This window comes from Argiope bruennichi, chromosome X1 (assembly GCF_947563725.1).
Source record: "Argiope bruennichi chromosome X1, qqArgBrue1.1, whole genome shotgun sequence".
Classification (NCBI taxonomy): domain Eukaryota; kingdom Metazoa; phylum Arthropoda; class Arachnida; order Araneae; family Araneidae; genus Argiope; species Argiope bruennichi.
In genome coordinates, this window is record NC_079162.1 from 77,854,924 (window position 1) to 77,874,748 (window position 19,825).

The 19,825-nt window shown below is 31.5% G+C and overlaps 1 protein-coding gene across 1 annotated transcript; it reads left to right on the forward strand.

The window, feature by feature from the left end:
• Positions 1 to 3,414: 3,414 nt before the first annotated feature.
• Positions 3,415 to 19,003, forward strand: LOC129958886 (uncharacterized). The gene is made up of 3 exons (XM_056071609.1): positions 3,415 to 3,521; positions 11,783 to 11,888; positions 18,277 to 19,003. The coding sequence occupies exons 1-3, from the start codon at positions 3,418 to 3,420 to the stop codon at positions 18,424 to 18,426; spliced, it is 360 nt and encodes a 119-aa protein (XP_055927584.1). The 5' UTR covers positions 3,415 to 3,417; the 3' UTR covers positions 18,427 to 19,003.
• The last annotated feature ends 822 nt before the right edge of the window (positions 19,004 to 19,825 follow it).

A 19,825-nucleotide genomic window follows, 5' to 3' on the forward strand; every position in this document is an offset into this window, starting at 1 on the left:
TTATAGTGATGAAACGATTGATCTATTGATTGATTGATTGAAATGTCATGAAAATGGGATTTTTGACAGCAAAGACTGTTATCCCCTAAAGTCAAATAGGGCTAAAGTCAAATATCGAATATTTTGCGAACTATTATTATGTAATCAATATCAAAAATTCACTAATATCAGTGATCAATACTTTTCAAAGAGAGGTTTGATTCAGATCCTTGATAGGATTTTACTGGTGATATTTTGATTACAGGTCCTGGATCAAGAAACCGTTTTAGCGGAATATTTTGAATTTTAGTGTGCTTGATTTTCCGTGATTTTAGAGTGATTTTTTTAATGAACTGCTTTCCATAACGACATGGTTGATCTTCCAAACAAATAAGTATGCATCAATATATATATATTAGGCTTTATAGATTGATCATAGAAGAGAATTTTTTCGATGTTTAGATGTGATGCATATTTGCTGAATATCAAAATGATTTCTATCAACAATTTCAATTGTTAATTCCTAATAAATTTAAGAATAATAAATTGATGTTTTAAGAAAAGTATACGATTAATTTTAAGTTGTTTGTAAAATGATTTTCTCTCCAATAGAAACTGAATGTTTCCCAGACAAATTTTAATACACATTATATGACTCTCGCAAGCAAATATCATCTAACCATCTTTATTAATCTCTCAAATATTTCGATATCTATTAACTGTAACCTGTTCGCATCTAGAGGATCGTCATTATAACAAGCGTCTGAACCACAAGCACGTATCTAAGCATCTCAACTTTCATTGGCTTTCTAAATCACGTCGGACGAAGCATGAGGTTTACTTATCTTGGCAAATTACTGCCTTTTTGGCAGACAAACTAATTCGCTATACTTTAAAGGGGGGGGAGTTTTCTTTTCTTTTTTTTTTTTCTTTTTTTTAATATTTGTTCAAAAATAATATTATCGCACAGTAAATGGATACCAGGAATTTTTTTGTTTTTTTTAAGTTATCGTAAAGCTCAGTGAATTACTAATGTAACATATGTGTAGGGCTAATTATATTTTTACTTAAAAAATGGTATCATTTATTAACTACTTTTTTTTTTTTTAATATGTCGATTTTTATTTCTGCAAAGGCTTTATTTGTTCAATAAATAGAATATGCTTATTTTACTATATATATTTATGTATGTTACAAATATATATAAGTATAATATATATTATAAATATAAGTTACAAATAAATACCACCCAACCTGTTAATTAATCTCTAAATTGTGTTTTGAATGCACTTGATTTTAATATTGCTATGTGCAGTGATGTAAAATAACTTAGTATCTATTTTTAGCACATTTAAAATGTTTAAAATGCAGGCATTTCTGTGATTTATTATATTTTTATATAATATAAATATGTATAGAACACATATTTAGAATAACAACAAGTTAATAAAAAGAAAACTAGTAATATAAAAATCTTTTAAATTCTATAACAATCAAAAACACGAACCAGAAAGAATAAAAATGCAATTTTATTGCATGGATCCTACATAAAATATGTGTTCCAAAAATATTTACCCTTTTTGAAAGGAAATTAAAAAAGAAAATGTCGAGTTTGGTTTTAAAATTACAGTCAGCCGAGAACAGAAACTAAAATCTGATATAATTGTTCATAATTGTTTATGCATTAATAAATCAAATTACCAGATAGTTTTTATAAATTCAAAAAGAAATTTTTTTATAATCGAGTATAAAAATTTTTAACCTGCCACAAGCTATGAACTTTGCTTCAGGAGCATAAGTTTGAGAAAAACTCTTCACCCTCCATATTACCAAATATTGCTGATAAGATCTAAGTTTTTAAATGTTAATTAATCCGAAAGTATATTCATTCATATTATTTTCAACAAAAGTATTTTTGTAACAAGATTTCAATAGCAATAATTGTAAATTATTTTGTAGCTGAATCTGTTATATGTAATTGACCCTATAATAGACACACACTCCCTCTTTTTGTGGTTTCTTTGATAGACAGGATTCGTCTGGATCATGAATTGTAATATACAATTTTGCTTCTAAATTTAATGTTAATGTCATGTTTGAAATCTAAATATAAGAAAACTTATTTGCAATTTTAGGGGAGAAAAACTTTCCTGTAAAGAAATAAGAGTTAAAATCTTTACTAGTTTCATATTATTATAATATCTTCTTCATTTTTTTTTTTTTTTTTTTTTTTTTTTTTTTACAAAATGCATTGCTATCACAAATACTAGTTACTAAACACTAGGGAGCAGGCATTATGAATAACACTTTTTAAGGCCAGATAAGATTCTTCTGGTGATTTTTAAAGCTAAGGAATTTGATTGCTTAAGAATGTTACTTTAAATAAAAACTCAAATAATAAAGAAGATTTTTTTAATCTACAATTCTTCTATTGAAACCACGTATCAAATCTTAACTCTATAACTCAGTCAGCTTTTAAGTAATTGTGTTCCCAGATAGACATAATTCCAAAGATGTGTTTTCTGGATACCAGAAAGTGTAAAACATAAAATTCTTAACTATACAATTTTGATTCTGCTTTCGTACATTTGAAATGAACAAGTTTAAAATATTTAATGTTTATTTTTAAAAATGGAAATGAAAAAAGTCAAAGAATAGAAATGTATTTTCTTTATTTACAAACCAAATTGTGAAGACAATGTTACAAAATATTAATTAAAAAAATAAAGAGAATACTATACATATACTTTATTTACATAACAAACAATTCATTTTTGTTTGTATTCATTAAAAAAAAAATTAGCAACTAAATATATTATCTTCAAGATGCATACAAGTTTAAAGGTATAAGTGGTCAAAATTTCCTTTATTGGTTGAAAGCCCTTCTTTTAAAAGAATATATATATATATTCTTTTAAAAGAATATATATCTTTTACACAATTTCCACAGGGATGGGTACCAGAAATGTAGTCTTAAATGGGAAATATCTTTAAATGCAATTTTGTTTTTGGCACTGAACAGGCAAGTTAATTTCATTACGATTATTATGACTAATAACTTGGTGTTTGGACAACGTGTTTTTTGAAGAAAATTTAATCTCGCAATAAATACACGAAAAGTTTTTATATCGTTCTTCCACAGATTGCTTATGGACGCGGGACAAATGGGCATTTAAATATTGTTTATTGTGTTATTAAATGTTTCATTACATGCACGTGTAATCCATTTCACATTAGATACCTAAAAGACAAAGAGAGAAATGGTCAATTGCTACCTTTTTATTAAGCCAATATAGATAGCTTGCCAACCTTCTATGGTTACCAAGTTTCTGGTGACGTCATATAAGCATCCAATCAGCGTTAGGATGCAGTAATTCCAAGCTTCTGATATAGGCGCTTCGTAACAGCTTCGTCATTATATCCTCCCTGATTATTTTCATGCTAATTTGTTTTGTATTTGCAGTTCCAATGATTTTAATAAAAATGGTTATAAATTTAGAAATTAAACATCTCAAACGTCTTCTCCAAGAGCACTTTTTATGGTAAGTTATCGTTTTCATTTGTAATGATTGTTGTATTTAAATTTTTTTAATGTAATACTTAATGTTAATGTTTTATGTTGTAATTAAATTATATTAATCACAAGGCTAAAAATTTTATTTAATGTGTTTAAATCATTATATTGTAGAAAGAATTTCTGGATAGATATGTTATTTAAAATCTAAGGTAAATGATTTTCTCGGAGATTATTTAAGAATATTTTGTGGTATTATAGCTCGTTAAAATCTTGCTAGTGTTACGTTAGTCGCAATGGAATGATCTTACTTAATTATCGCCTGAGTAATTAAATAGTCTGTAATCTATCAATATACTTAACTAAAATCTGAAAGCAATGAATAGAAAATACAAATAGCGAAAAATGGAGAGAGATTGCCAAAATTTTAAAAATGTATTTTAAAATATATCTTGCATTATTATTGTATGTAATGAGTGTCAAGATCCAAGGATTAATTTGATTATTATTATGCTTATTTTCAATTTTCCATGATATAAAAAATCGTATTAATTTCCTTGTAGCAGAAAACTAGAATCTTTTACCCATTGATTTGAATTCAAGCGTAAATAATATTTTATTTCAAATATTTATGAGGGCTGTTTTGTTTTACTTTTTAAAATGTTTATTTTATTCATAACTAACATGTGGAGAGAAAAGGAAGGAAGGAAGGAATGGAGGTTTGTTTTCCGGCGTATGCTCCTGAACGAGTTCTTAGCTTTTGCCGGGTTAACAAAATCAAAACACGAATATCACAAAAATAGAGATGCATAATCCACGATTTTTTGAATAACAAATAATATTGCTATTGTTATTTTTAAATATGCGTTCCAAATATCTGTTATTTCAATCATATTATTAATTAAAAATTATTACTTAATATTAAATATAAAATTTATTAATTGTAATTAATACTTAATTTACTAATTTAAGTAACGTGTGATTGAATTAATTTATCTGTTTCAGCTTACTTCTTAAATTTTTTTTTCTCAAAACTATATATTTAATTTATTTATTAAAGTGAACCATTTTCTGGAAAAGGTGAGTTAAAAATATATGTCATTTCTTAAAATGTTTACTTTAGTCCTATATTCTACCAATAGATGGCGCCAGCAGTAAACAGAATACATGTAATCAAAGTCAATCATGTCACGAGTAATTAAAAATGATCTGTATGGAATAGTGCATCATCAAATACGAATATCGGTCACTCCTGTAAAGTGGAGCGGTGACTTCGCACTTTCCAGTGAAGCCTCGCACTTTCAGGTGGAATCACCGCTCCGATAAATTTCAGTGATATGCAATTCAATGATACGATAATTCCAATAACCGGTCCGTTCACTTTTCAATCCAATCACAGATTTCTTTCGAGAACTTCCATTGGACAGATCGTATCGATTGTTACTTTCCAGTGAAGTCACCGCTCCGCCAAATTTCAGTGATATCGTATCGATTGTTAGTTTCTATCGTGATCCAAAACCTGTAATCGAAATATCATCAGTAAGATCGTATCAAGGATTTGAATCACACCCCTCTTTGAAAAGTATTGATCACTTGTATTTGTGACTTTTTGATATTGGTTACGTAATAACCACTCTTAAAATATTCGTCATCCCTACACAAAAATTAAAAATCTGTCAGAATCAACAAAGAAAGCTAAAATAGCCTTCACTTTATGACAACCCGGAACGGAGAAATCACAAATCCAATCTAAAGACACTGGAACAAACCCAACTTGGCATGGAGAGAATCTCTAGCTCTCTCATATTTACGGCAAGAGAGAAAATGTTCACAAGTTTCTGGAATCTGGCAATGGACACAATTTGGTGATTCAATGAGCCTACATTTATGAAGAACTGTATTGACTGGAAAAGTCCTAGATATTAATCGAAAAATTAAGATCTCATTACGTCTAGATAAATTGAGTTTTTTTTTAAAAATTGAAAGCATCAAGCCATTTGTATTTTTCATAGTATTTAGAATTGTCCCATTCTAAGTTTTGTTTGTCGTACAATTTTAGCGCATACCGAACAGGTGTCTTCGGGCGAGACCCAGTCGCAGATATTAGAAGTTAAAGCTCGCTTAGCTAAATCATCAGCTCGTTCATTTTCCCACGTTTGCAGGAGTGTATATCAGCTCTAATGAGGAACATATCTTTAAGGTATCAAATATAACTCGGGCCACAAAAAGAACACTTCTGGGAGAATGGAAGTTTAGGCATCTCAGGGCTGTCAAGTTGGATAAACTGTCAGTCAATAAGATATAATCTTTATGTTCTTTGACAAATTTCATTACAGCCAGAGCTATAGCAAAGCCCTCCCCTGAAAACACAGAATTAATGCTGTGAACCGTTCCCTTAATGACAACATTCGAGGAGCAGTTGATAGCCGCCACCGCAGTAGAATTCTCATTCTTAGATCCATCTGTGGCCAGGATAATTTGATTTGGAGGGAGCTGTGATTTGAACTCGGCGAACAAATGTTTAATGGTAGTCTGATCCAAGCTTCTTTGTTGGAAGCTGAAGTCATGGGTCTTGATAGCGAAATGCTCACAATCATCCCAATTTACCGGAACCATAATCGGAATTATTTGGTCTAGGGACAGGTTTTTTTGACGGCAATATTCTTTTAATGTGCCTCCGCAAGGGAGTCTTTAGAAAATGACGTTAGAGATTACAGATTTCACCTCGGATATTGATCTCGATACTTCTGTGTATTCGCTGGCTGAAAACTGATTAACAAAGAAAATCACGTTTTTCTTTTCGAACCTAAGTTTCATATTGATTTCATTGGAGAGTTGTCCACTGTGGGAGATCAAGTGCAAATCGAAGGATGTTGTTCTGTATCGTTTGCAAAGCTGCAAAGACAGCTTTATTAGTCATACCATCCGTATGAGCTCCAAATTCAATGGATTGTGTGATGCAAGCATTACAAATTTTTCTCAAATTAGATGCGTTCGCACCCCATCTGGGAGCGGCCAAATCTTTGATCACATTTAACTTTTTAAAGGCTTTAGTTTTGAGCTGGTCAATATGTGAACGAAAGGATAAGGTTGAAGCAAACTGGATGCCAAGATAGCGAACATTATTGGACCAAGGGATACTACAACCACGAAAAAGGACTACAAACCCAACTGGCGATTTTCAGATGAAAGGTTTATAATATTACTTTTCTGAGGAGCAATATCCATATGCCATTCGTCGCACCAGCTTTCCAGTTTGGAAACACAGAACCGCATCTTATTTTTTTATCGCATCGATATTATTTTCCTCTACTAATAAAAATGTCATCCGCATATATAAAGTAATAAATATCATTGGGTAAAATACTATATATATCATTCAAAAAAATTGTGAAGAGCAACGGGGAAAGGACACTTCCTTGCGGTAAGCCCCTTTCGTGCTTAAAAAGTGAATAAAACTCTCCTCTCCATGATACAAATGCTTTCCTATCTTATAAAAATATGAGATCCACAGAGCAAGATTACCCTTAATCCCCGATTGTAATATTTTAAGCATTAAGCCGTCATGCCATACATTATCATACGCAGCCTTTATATCAAAAGAAATACCATACACGAGCTTCTTATGAGTTCTGGCTGTTAAAATTTTATTGAGTAGGGCTGCAGGTAGGATGTCACAGCCTTTGAACGGGAGGAAACCAGCATGAAAAGGAGAGAAAAATCTTTTTTTCCAAATAATGGCGCAGAAGCCTGTCCAGAATAATCCGTTCGAAAATCTTTCCCAATACTGATGTTAACGCGATAGGTCTGTAGGGTGTGATCTCTGTTGCATTTTTCTTAGGTTTTAAGATAGGAATAATCTTCGCTATTCTCCAGCTTTCTGGTACAATAGTGTTAGCCCATAAGTTATTGAATAAGTCTAAAATTTTATATTCATCGGAAAGACAAGACAGCATTTTCTTGTTTATCTGATCAATCTCAGGGGATTTGTTTTTCGTTCTTTTTAATGCATTTTGAAATTCCCTATAAGAAAACGGGCGGTTCAAACTCATTTCATTATAATTTTCAGGATCATCTGCTGAAAAATCTAAAGGAATACGTACATTTGGTGCACTCTTAATTAAGCTAGCTGCTATTGCATTTGCTTGAGCAATGGGCGCTATCAGAGCAGTACCCGAAGAGAGAACAAGATTGGATTTACAGGGAGACTCATCTTTGTTAAGTAAGGCTTTAACGATGCTGAAAGCCTGATGGGAAGAAGCTACCTTCTGACAGGTTTTCTCCCAAAAGCTGCGTTTTTTACTCTTGACGTACTTTCTGAGAACTGCCGCCATTTCTTTATATGCAGTCCAGTTGAAAATGGAGGAATATGATTTCGCCTTTCTTAATAATTTCCTTTTAATAGCCTTAAGGTCATTACATTTAGCATCCCACCAAGGACAGTGAGAGTGCGCTGATTTAGAGAACGAGTAAGATGATGAGTTTGCGCTTTCCTGGAAGATTTTAATAAGTCGATCGAGGGAAGAGACAACCCCTTGACCTTGGAAAAAAGCATTGACCTTCTTTGAGAATTGGCCCCAATTAATGTATTTTCGAGTATAAAGAGACTTTGCATCTAAATAGCAAATGGAAATAAAAATGGGGCAGTGATCGCTATCATACATGTCATGAGAGATCTCTATACTAATCTTGCATATTATATCTGCGGAGCAGATGGACAAATCTAATGATGAAGGGGCTCGAGACCCCTGGTATCTGGTGTATTCTTTCATACTAAGAACTAAGCAAGCACATATGTTTGGTGCTAATCCAATCCAGGACCAGGTTTACATCGGAAGATGAATAATCGCTCCCAAGTGCTGGATGGTATATATTAAAATCCCCCAGTAATACGAAAGGAGAAGAGATTTGTGAGTATAATGATTCCAACCAGTTGTCACCAAATTTACCTCCAGGAGAGTAAAGATTGATAACCGTGAGTGGGAATTCAGAATTTGAACCAATCCATATTTTAACCGCAAAGACCTCCACTGCTGACGGAGGAAGTGTGAGTGAAATCACTTGAGCTGGAATATTCTGTTCTACTGCAATTAACAGTCCACCTCTAGCAGAGTTTTGTCTTTCAGCTCGAAAGATTTTTTTGTTTTTGAGAGAAAAAGAAGCAGAAGCATTGAGCCAAGTTTCCTGCAAAATTAAATACTGGGCAGACGAAAAAGGGGGAGCCTGCAGCCAAGGGATCTTATTTTTGATCCCCCTGACGTTCCACTGAACAAACCGCATGGGGGAAAAAAGGGGAATTTTTTTTTAATTTAACTGATACCTGAGAAATCCTCCGCAACACTGAAATGATTTATTTCAACAAGGGACCGTTGATCGTGCGCAACACCTGTTCTCAGTACCTGGCTATATTCAAGATGGGATTCCAGAAGGGCAATTTTAGATTGTAGCGAGTCAATCGTTGATCTTTGAGTCTCGATTTGTTTCCGGAGAGTAATATTCTCTTCAACTTGTTTCTCTGAGTTTCCCCAATACGTGCAATGCACTGTCTGTTGACTTCTTGGAGTTTTAATAGTTTATTTCCTTGGGGTAGTAGAGCAGAAATTAGTTTTGTTAAGTCCTGTAAAGCCGAGTAGAGGTCCGTTATTTTCTTTTTTTGGATTTCAGTACACTGAACCGGCGGATCACTCTTTATCTTTTGCGCAAAAGATTGCGATTTTGCTATCCTCCTTGCTTCGAGAAATGATATATCTTTTCTCTTACCAGATTTATAATCTCTTTTTCAAGACAGTATAAACTGCACTTTTTGTCGAGTGCATCGTGGGTCTCTTCGCATCTAAAACATTTAGTGGGTAACTTACAATCATCGGCATGTGAGCCCCCACAATTTTTACATCTTTTATCGTGTTGACACCGGAGATTTGTATGACCTGAGTCTACCTATCTTTATTTCAGAGCGATTTGTTTTCCCAATTTCTTCAATTAGAACAATTGGGATAGGGCCTGACGTCCCCTTCTTTTTAAATCTAACAACTTTTGTTGCGATAATATCCTGTGAAGATAGATCTTCGTTAATTTCCACTATGCAGAAATCCGTGTCAACATCACGGATGATGTATTTTGTTACAATGTTAATGTCAGTGATTCAAATCCTTGCTTGCGGAACACTATTTACAAAATTAGTTACTTTTTCCACTGATCCTAAGTGCCGAGTAACTAGAACCAGTTTTTTGTATTTATTTAGGGAAAAGGTGTCTTCTTTATGGGTAAGTCGTTTGAACGTGGCATTGGTTGTTGTGGGTTTAATCCATGGGGACGGACCATTATTACTATCAATGAACAATTTTATTTTGGGCAACCCCTTTGAATTGCAATGTTGGCTTTATCATACACCAAAAACTCATTTGCTAAAATATAATTAATCTTCCTGTCAATATATTTCCCCTCAGACTCTGTCTTCTGGTTTCCTCTTCGTCATCACTGACGAAGAACCTAATTGGATGCAGCCAGAATCAAAAATTGCAGCAACCGAAACAATTAAAAGAATAACCAGAAAAATCCTACCTTGATTTTTCAGAAAACCAGTGCCAGCCTCCTTGGCACCCCAAAAATAAAGAGAAAAACGGTTTGAAGTCAACGCAAAAGCTGGAAACAAAACCTGAAAAACAAACTAGGGAACCTCCCCCAACAATATCACCATTACACTTTGTTTCGAGAAAACGAAAGGCAAAATGACTGCAAACAAACCAATGGCAGAAACAACTACAAGAAAAAGCACAGCCTTCACTTCAAGCCGCCTTCCTTCCAACCTCGATACACCACACTTCACAAATAACAGCCAATTTCTGTTGACATATCGATCTCTAGATTGTGTTTCGTTCGAAAAACCCCTTTTCGAGGAACGGAACACCTGGAGAGAAAAAAATTGCAGAACTTTCCAAACATGAATATTGCAAAATATGTTGCAAACAGTATTAACTGAAGTTGAAATCGAAGTATTTTTTTTTTTTCAAAATCTTTTTATAGATAATGAAAATAAATAACAAGACATAACAAAAATGTTCAACATTGATTTAAATTAAATCTCGGGAGTCATATCTTTATCTAAATATTTATTTTTAAAAATACAAATTACATACAACAATGACTATGCTTAAGAATAAAAGTTGAATTCTTTTTTCTAAGTAAGTAAACATGAACATGAGGAATTAAAGAAAAATGATTGTGATCAATTAAGGAGTGTAAAGCTGTTTGAAATATACATATAAAATTTGGAAGAACATGTCATTCATTAGAGGTATTTTCTATGCTATTATTTTTAACATGTTCTTATTAATATTTCTTTATATAAATGCTATTTTTTGCATTTCTTTTTGTTGGACACCCATTACATTTTTTTAAAATTCATTTTTATGGCAATATCGATAATTCTGAAATATTAAAAAAATATCATTCATTCATAACAAATAATGTGTTTGCAGGATGAATGAAAATGATCATTTAAAATTCAAATTTTATTTGCTTTTGTTGAAAAATTGTCTATGTTTCATCAGGTGAAATTTATTTATTGTTTATGCATTCCTTTGTTGAAATACTGTGGAGAGAAAAAAGTGTTTCATTTACAAATTCTAGAAAATTATTCGATTGTAATTTAATTTTATTGAGATAAAGAAAGGGATTTTTATGGTGTAATTTAATTTAGAGGTAAAAAAAACAATGGGATCTTTTATATTTCTTTATTGAAAGGATTTTAAAGAACAATGTCTTTATATCATGTATGCAAGAATGTATTGCTATCTGTTTGTAGCATGTCTGTTTTCTAAATTCTTTTGTGTTCCTTTTATAATAATTATAAAAAATAATTTTTAACAGTAGATTTTTCTTATTTATTTAATAAACCTAGAAGTGACAATCTGACGTTACCTTTAAGCATTAATTAAAATATTTTTTTACTTATAATATAGAGTAATTATTTATATAACCTTTTTTTTCATAATTCTGTTTAATTCTTTGGAATAAGATATTGCACTTTATTTTAGATGGAAGCAGGAAATCCAGATATTTAATAATATTAATATGTGTGTGTGTGTGTGTGAGAACATGCTAAAGTAAAAAAAAAAAAAAAATTGTAACTGTAGAAAAATATTAACAATGGGAAGGTGAAAGTACTATCATACTGTATATGGCATTCTAAGTTGGAGAATATATATTTTAATTTTCATATTATGCTTGTATAATTATGTTATTTGCATATCTTTACTTGAAAACTTCTATTTATTCTTACTTTTCCAGGCATTTTATGAAACTTGACTTGGATAGTTTATTCTTTTGGTATGATGGTACTTATACCATAATAAAGACAACTTATAAAAAAAGACAAAACTTGTTACAGGAAAAGGTAAAGTTCACTTAAAATACTCTATTTTAATTATTTTCTAGCTTAACATGACATTTTCAATTATGTTGCAGAAATCCAATTCGAAATATTTTTGAGATGATAAACATTTTGAAAATATTTTTTATTCTAATTATAATATTTTATTTTTAATGTAAAATTTCAACTTAATGATTTTAGATTTTTTTATTTAAAAAGTTTAATATTTTAATTCAGGTATTTTTACACAGGAAATATCAGAATGTATTATTTTTCAAAAGAAATATACTTTGTGGATTTACCATTTTATTATATTCAATTACTGAGTTATTTGCATTAAGTGAATGAAAATAATTCAGTAATCTATTATCACAATAATTACTTTAAGAACACATGAAATAGTACAGAAAATTTTTAAAAAATAAAAATTATCTTTTGAATTAAAATAATTTTAAGTGTTTTGGCTATTGAATAATTTCTTTACGTTGCTCCTGATGAGTCTATGTTTAATGTTTTATATGCTATTAAAATAGAATATGCTAGTTTGTCCAATCAAAAGAAAATAGGAATACCTCAGAATGAATTTTGAACGTGAAAGAGGTGCATCGAACATTGGAGAAATTGCTCTAAAGACATCTACCGTGAAGTCTCTTTATAGTATGATGATTAAATTCGTAACATTCTTATTAATATGTCATTTTGGAGCAATCTTTTGAAAGAACTATGAAAGAAATTGACTGTGTTTATAATTGAAATTAATTGCAATTTGTAATTACATTAGTAGATTGCTTAAAATATAGTATGATGAGATTTTGATTCAAAGCCATAAATTGTCAATGATTGTGATTTCTTTTGTGTTTTATGAATATCCCGATCCATTTGTAAATTATTTGCTGGAAAAATCTTTCCAAATTTTAAATTTTATTTTTTACTTTGGAGGGAAGAGGAAGCTGGATCTTATGGTTAAAATTTGTTATAAAAGTATGTAAGAAAAATAGTTCATCTAAACTTTTATTTTTTCAGATTTAGATTTCATAACGATATACAGGGTCATTATAATTAAAGTTTCAAAACGCTATAAAAATAGAACCACTGATGAGAATGACGTCAAATTTGACCGGCATGTTATTGAAGAAGGCGGAAAGCGTACTTCAGAAGAAAAAAATTAGTTTCAAATTTTAGCAATAGATGGCGCTGTAAGCGACAGAATCACGACGAGAAATGAGAAATGATTAGTAAAACAACGGCTGGGGTTTAAGTTACACATTAAAACGCATTAACAAATTAGAATTGTTGTGTTGTTTTATTTGCATGACTGTACATATCACATCGAAAGGAACAAATCGGTTTCAAGAGTTTTATGGCGACATGCCGCATAAGAACCATTCATCAAAGAAGTTCGGAAATATCGCGAGACTGGCGCAAAACAATGTCAGTATGGTGTCCGCCGTTGTGTGCAACAAGTTGAAAGCGACAAACAACATGTTCCACAACGGATCACAGTGTCTCCGAGGTTATGTTTAGACTGTGTTGCTAAATGCATGCTTTTAATACCTCTAAATTTGCAATTGGAGCGCGGAACACAACATCTTTCAGATAACTATACAGCCAGAAGTCACACAGAGCAAGATCAGATGATCGGGATGGTCAGGCTGTAGGGAAATGACGGCTGATAATTCGAGCATTTCCGAAATGGCGCCTCAGCAGCTGTTTTACGGGATGTGCAATGTGCGGAGGAGCGCCATCTTGCATAAAAATGATTCCATCCACACATCCACGCTGCTGCAGAACTGGAATGACGTGGTTGCGCAAAAGATAAGCATAGCGATGACCAGTGACGGTAGCAGTAACAGGACCTGAAGCACCCGTCTACTCGAAAAAATATGACTGTAGGATGAATGATGCCGTAAAGCCGCACCACACCGTGACCTTTTCAAGATGAAGTGGTACGGGGTGCGTTGCCAGTGGATTTTCTGTTTGCCCATATTCGACAATTCTGGGTATTGACGAACCCTGTCAGATGGAAAGGGTTTCATCTGTCCACAAAATTTTCCACGGCCATTCATTATCCACTTGTATGCGAGCAAGAAATTCTAACGCAAACGTCTCCCTTGCTGGCAGGTCAGACGGAAGCAACTCCTGCACATGGCCAATTTTGTACGGATAGCATTGCAGGATGTTTCGTACAATTTTCAGCACCGTGCTCGTAGGCCTCCGACCCCTCCTGTAATGCTGTGGCCACTTCTTCAATTACCGTCGAATGCACTCGTTTTCTCCCTCTACCCTACTCCATATCTCCTCGTTTCTCCTCCCATATCGTTTTCTCCCTCTACTCCATATCAAACGAACCTGTCGTTTCGAATTTTTGCATCATTTTCTTCAGGCCCACGACACTCATTGGACCAACGTCTTCTTTTATACCCTTCAGTGTCCTGAATTTTTGCAGAGCTACTCTTGCACAATCATCGTTCTTGTAATACAGCTTTATCAGCAGAGCGCAGGTCCTACAGTGAGACACACATGGCGAACGTCAGAGGCGCGAAATGAGGAACAGCCGTATACCTGGCGGTTTTATAACAAATAACTGAAATGTGTCGTGCGAATGACAGGTATTTTAATTTACATCTTCTGCCGCTTACACCGCCATCTGTTGCTAAAATTTGAAACTAAATTTTTTCTTCTGCTATACGCTTTCCGCCTTCTTCAATAACATGCCTTTCAAATTTGACGTCATTCTCATCAGTGGTTCTTTTTTTATAGCGTTTTGAAACTTAAACTTTAATTATAATCACCCTGTATGTATATATATATATATATATATATATATATATATATATATATATTTGCCTAGTGAAATGTTTCTGCATGTAAATATTTGTCCGGATAAACATGCAGCATAAATCATTGAATTTTGGGAAGTTATTTTTGAGGTGATAAAGGCCTATTAAGAATGGATTTTTCAAAATTTTAATTTGAAATCTAATTAAGAAATTGAAATGCATTTTTTTCCCTTTAGTTTTAGTAATATTTGAAAAATAATTTTTTTGACACATTTCATTACAATGATTTTTATTATAATGAAATTGAAAACAATATCCTTACTTCCTCAAATCATTGAGTTTACATTATTTTATCACTGTTAAAGTGGTGATAAAAAATGATTTTCTTTGCTTAAATTTAAACTTAAAAATTTTAAAGTAATTCATTGAGTAAGATTCTTTATTTGATGAGTTTTGTTGAATTTTGAAGCAATGTCATATATTGTCTGGTGCTGGCTTCAAAAAATACTTTTGAAAACTGGCATATTTTTAATTTTAATTTCGCTTCTATCTACAGAGCTGTTTTTGCTTCCAAAATTTATGAAAACTATGACTTGTTAAAGCATTTCCATTTCTTCGTTAAAAATATATGATCACATTATTTTTATAAGACTACAAATAAAATTACTAAATATAGTGAATTAACGCAGGAGGAAATTTACAGTTTCCATTCCAGCTGTGTTGAAACTTATTTGCTATCGCATATATAAAAATCAAATAAAAAATTTCTGGTCATGCTATAGGCCGCGGTGGCCTGGTGGTAAGGTCTCGGCTTGTGAGCCGTAGGGTTTCAGGTTCGAGACCCGATTCCATTGAAGAACCGTCGTGTAAGGGGGTCTGTTGCACGTTAAATCCGTCATGCCAAACGTCCTCCCTCTGGTGTGGTGTGGAGAGGGGGTGCCATCTCAGGTGTCGTCCTCGTCATCTGACCGCGGTTCAAAATTACGAGGTCCGTCCCAAAATAGCCCTAGTGTTGCTTTACAACGGGACGTTAATATAACTAAACTAAACTCTGGTCATGCTATGCTTCAACATTAATATCGACATTTTCAGAATTGGTGTATCCATCTAAATGATTTGTTAATTTTAAGAAATGTTGAAAGCGATATTTATTGTTAATCTTATAAAAGTAGGCTTACTGTTTTGCTATTGATAGTTCCCCCCCCCCCCCCCTTCATTTGTGTGATCATTTTTATGTTTTTGTCAAAACTAAAAAGGCATAATTTGTTTTACAATGAGAAACATTGTGCAAATACAAAAATAATTATTAAAATTTAATGCATGCACTTTTAAAATAAATTTTAATTTATTTTTCAATAAAAACTGTATTATAAAAAATTCTAAGCTGTCAGGATAGTTTTATTTCAAACGCATTTGAATGGCCAAATTGTTGATGAGGGGATTAAAAATTATAAATAATTAATGAAAACATTTAGCCTTTGGTTGGTATAAAAATCATTTGCCATTGTCTGTAATTTTTCATTGGAAATCATTGGTAATTTTCTTGAAGGATCTCTGGTGAATTATTACTAATAAAACATTTCACAGAATTCAACTTTCTTCATAGAGAAACAGCCACGGTTCTTGCTTTCTCTGGAATCTTCATTTTTGTTGCCAAAGTCGAGAGTCATTGATCTGAGAATCTCTCTAAATTTCTCTTCTCTACCATAAGATTAGCATGGCAAGTGGATGGTATTACAGATTTATAACAATATTATCAGAAGTATGAAATACCAAAAATAGATTTTATCATTGATACTAGAAAAGCATTTGATGGGTATATAACATACTATTATGTTGAGAAATTTTTAAAAAAATCAAAAATCTATGAATTTTTTATACTTTTAAAACAAAATTTTCATAAAAGATTTCTAATTTAAAAATGCAGATACATATATATAATACACAATCTTCTGAACAAAGAAAATAATACAAAAATCAACTGAATAATATTATACTATGATAGCAATGCAAAAACCAGAAGCAAACAATTAATGAATTTCTTTTACAGAATTAGAAGAAAGGTTTATGAAATTAAGGATTTGACTTAATAGAAAAAGATAATTAAATCACTTAATATATGCTGCTATATCACAAAAATTGTTTACAAAATCTTTGAAAACAATTTATTTGCTTTCTTATATACGAAATATATGGTGAAAAAGTACTATAATCATCAAAAAATTCAAACTTGAAGTTTTGACAAATTTCCTTTTGGAATTAGGTATGTCTGTAAATGCATTGACACAAAAATACTTCGAGCTAGACGGGAGGAGGGGGGGGGTAATTTGATATGTGGTTTTCACACTAAATATGTTGATTTCTATCAAATTTGAAAAAGATCCTTTCAGAGGAAGTCTGTGTGATTGTCCAAATGGTCACGATGACTATAAAACGAAGTGAGCGAGATTGATAAAATTTGATGCACAGATTTATAATCTGAAGTATAGATTCATATTAAATTTCGAACCAAATCCATCAAGAAGTTGACTTTTTGACTAAACTTTCATAAGCATGTTAACGTGATAACTCAAAACTTAATATATGAGATATATGTTCGGTTGTTTGAGTATCGAGTTTGGGCACAATATCTGAAAGAGCTGTGTAGATAAAATTTTGTACATGTTTGGCATCTAAAATATAGATATATGCAAAATCTGGAATAAAATCCATCAAAGCAGTTGAAAGTCTGTACTTTTGCATAAATGTAAATCTCGTAGCTCAAAAAATGCAGTAACTTGAATTAAATTTAGTGTTTGATGCAGTTACTTATACTATAGTTAGTTCTCTACCAAATTTTGGTTTTAGTTTATCCCCCCCCAAAAAAAAAACAATGCAAAATGAATTCAGTTTTCTTTATTATACTATAAAACACATAACTCTCAAGTGTGAGACTGAAAATAAAATTCTGAGCACTTTTGCTATTCACGGCTTTGCTTAATGTCCACAATCTTGTGCAGGAAGAGTGTGGATAACTCCTTTATTAGAGAATATGCAAAAATATTTTGAGGAGATTGTTACCTTTTATTTTTACTTTCTCAAGAGAGGCCAGCTTTATTAAGGAGTACCAGAAAAGAAAAATAGAAATTCTGAGTGAAAGAAGAAAAGCAAATATAATAGTCAAATTATGCAAAAACCACTTCAAACAGAATTGGGACTAATTGCTAAATTAATTCTAAGTAAAAAAGATTTAACATGAGAGGATTTTTCTATTTTATGTGAAAAAAAAAATCTAATGAGATAACCTAAATCCTTTTATAACTTGTATTAAAAAACCGATTGAATGGGTGCATAATCAACTCGGAATAACATACTATAGTAGAAAGAAAAATTATGTAATCCATCAGTTTGTAGCACAGAATAATTTTAAATACAGTGTAAATAATTTAGAAATATACATAACAAAATTTAGGCTAAAATAGAAAATTGTTTTTTCAGACAATCTGGTTTTTGTTGCTGTATTGGATTTTTTTAACTAATTAAATATTTAGTCAAAGATTTTAAATTAAATAACTTTATTTTTTATAAAATTGTAAGAATTTTATGTTTGTAAAAAATATTCCAGTTCTTAAAAAAGTTTTCTTTCATTCTAGCTGTTATCTATTTATGGTGCTGCTGTCCATAATTGCCATTCTAAATACGTTAGCTTTGGTGGGGTATGGTTATTCCTGCACATCAAAGACAGAAGCAGAACGTATAAATTTCGGCGTGAAACTGCAGCACGCCCTCCTGGAATTCTCTGATTCTTTTTTTGCCACATATGAAAGAAGAAGAAGAGGTAGCAGCATTTTCATTTGTAAAAACTGATTTTTAAGCCTGTGAATATGCATGCTGAGAAAATTGTCTTTTTACTTTTAGACTAGCTTTCTCCAATGCTCTTAAACATTTTTACTTACATTTGCTGTTATACACATATTTTGGTTGATTCAATATCAGTAAATCTTATTCAATTAATAAATGTTGTTGTTAATAAATGAGCATATTAACTTATGTATCCATATTCCGTCCCAAAATTATTAGATTATTATTCTTTGTTTATTAATATATTTCTCACCTCTCTAGAAATTGTTAAACATTTTTATTTGAAATAATTTTTAAAATTGTATGTCTTTATCTGAAAAGTATTGTCTCTTGAGTGATATATAGAAAAGAAATAATTGAAATGATTAACCATTTGCACCCCCTTTTTTCGTTGTTGTGGTTTTACCTTTATTGGAATTTATTTAGTATTCTTTGCCCTAAAGGGTGCACAGTTTATCTGGGGAACAACTAATTAGCATTGAACCACCTGATCGAAATAAATACTAACATTATTTATAACATAGGACAATGTATTTTCATTCATTTTTTCTCTTATAAAATAATTATTTTTAATTTTGGATGCTGAACTAGAGTATGACAATGAAAATTTTGAATTCGGTTTTCATTCTTAATATATTTGTAACAAATTATTTTTAAAATGAAGCAATTTGTTTCTATATGTATATACATGTTTACTGCATATTACAATGTCATTTAGATTGGCCATTTTATGGTTGTTCAGAATTATTCTTAGAAAATGTCCTACAATAGTGTGCCAGTCATCTTATCTGGCATTTTCCCTCATATTTTTCTTGTATTCAGATAGAAAAATTATCTCTGTAATTTATTATTGGCTTTTGTTGTTATATTTCTTAAGAAATTTCTTGACATTTGAAAAACGCTTCAATTTTTTTTTCTGGTCTTATTGTGTGTATGTCTAAAATTTGAATCCTTAAAAGGCTCACTGAGCTCAATGGAACTTCATCTTGGACCTTCCTGAGGTAGCATTTAATTATGTCAATACTTCTTGAGATAGTATATATGAATAGATATAGCAGTATAGTCATGTTCATTATTAGAGGTAGAAAGACTATGGTGCATAACATGAGATGGATTCTTCATCTTCGTCTGAATGAATGAAAAATTCATCTGTTTCCAGAATCAGAATTTCTTCCTCTTGGAGAAATAGTTACATAACAGATGGTATATTCAGATATATGCTGTCAATTTTTTTTTCTTCGTGACTCATTTTTTAAGAATCTGGACCTTTCAGATGTAGAATTTATTTATGTACACATTTATTACTTTTTCCCCTCCAAACCCAGGTAATTTCTTTCCCAT

Bases quoted from the DNA above. Each gene is read 5' to 3' on its own strand.
- LOC129958886 (XM_056071609.1), top strand. From the start codon at position 3,418: ATGCTAATTTGTTTTGTATTTGCAGTTCCAATGATTTTAATAAAAATG. The intron at 3,522-11,782 runs GTAAGTTATCGT...TTACTTTTCCAG, and splicing joins CTCCAAGAGCACTTTTTATG to GCATTTTATGAAACTTGACT. The intron at 11,889-18,276 runs GTAAAGTTCACT...CTTTCATTCTAG, and splicing joins AAAACTTGTTACAGGAAAAG to CTGTTATCTATTTATGGTGC.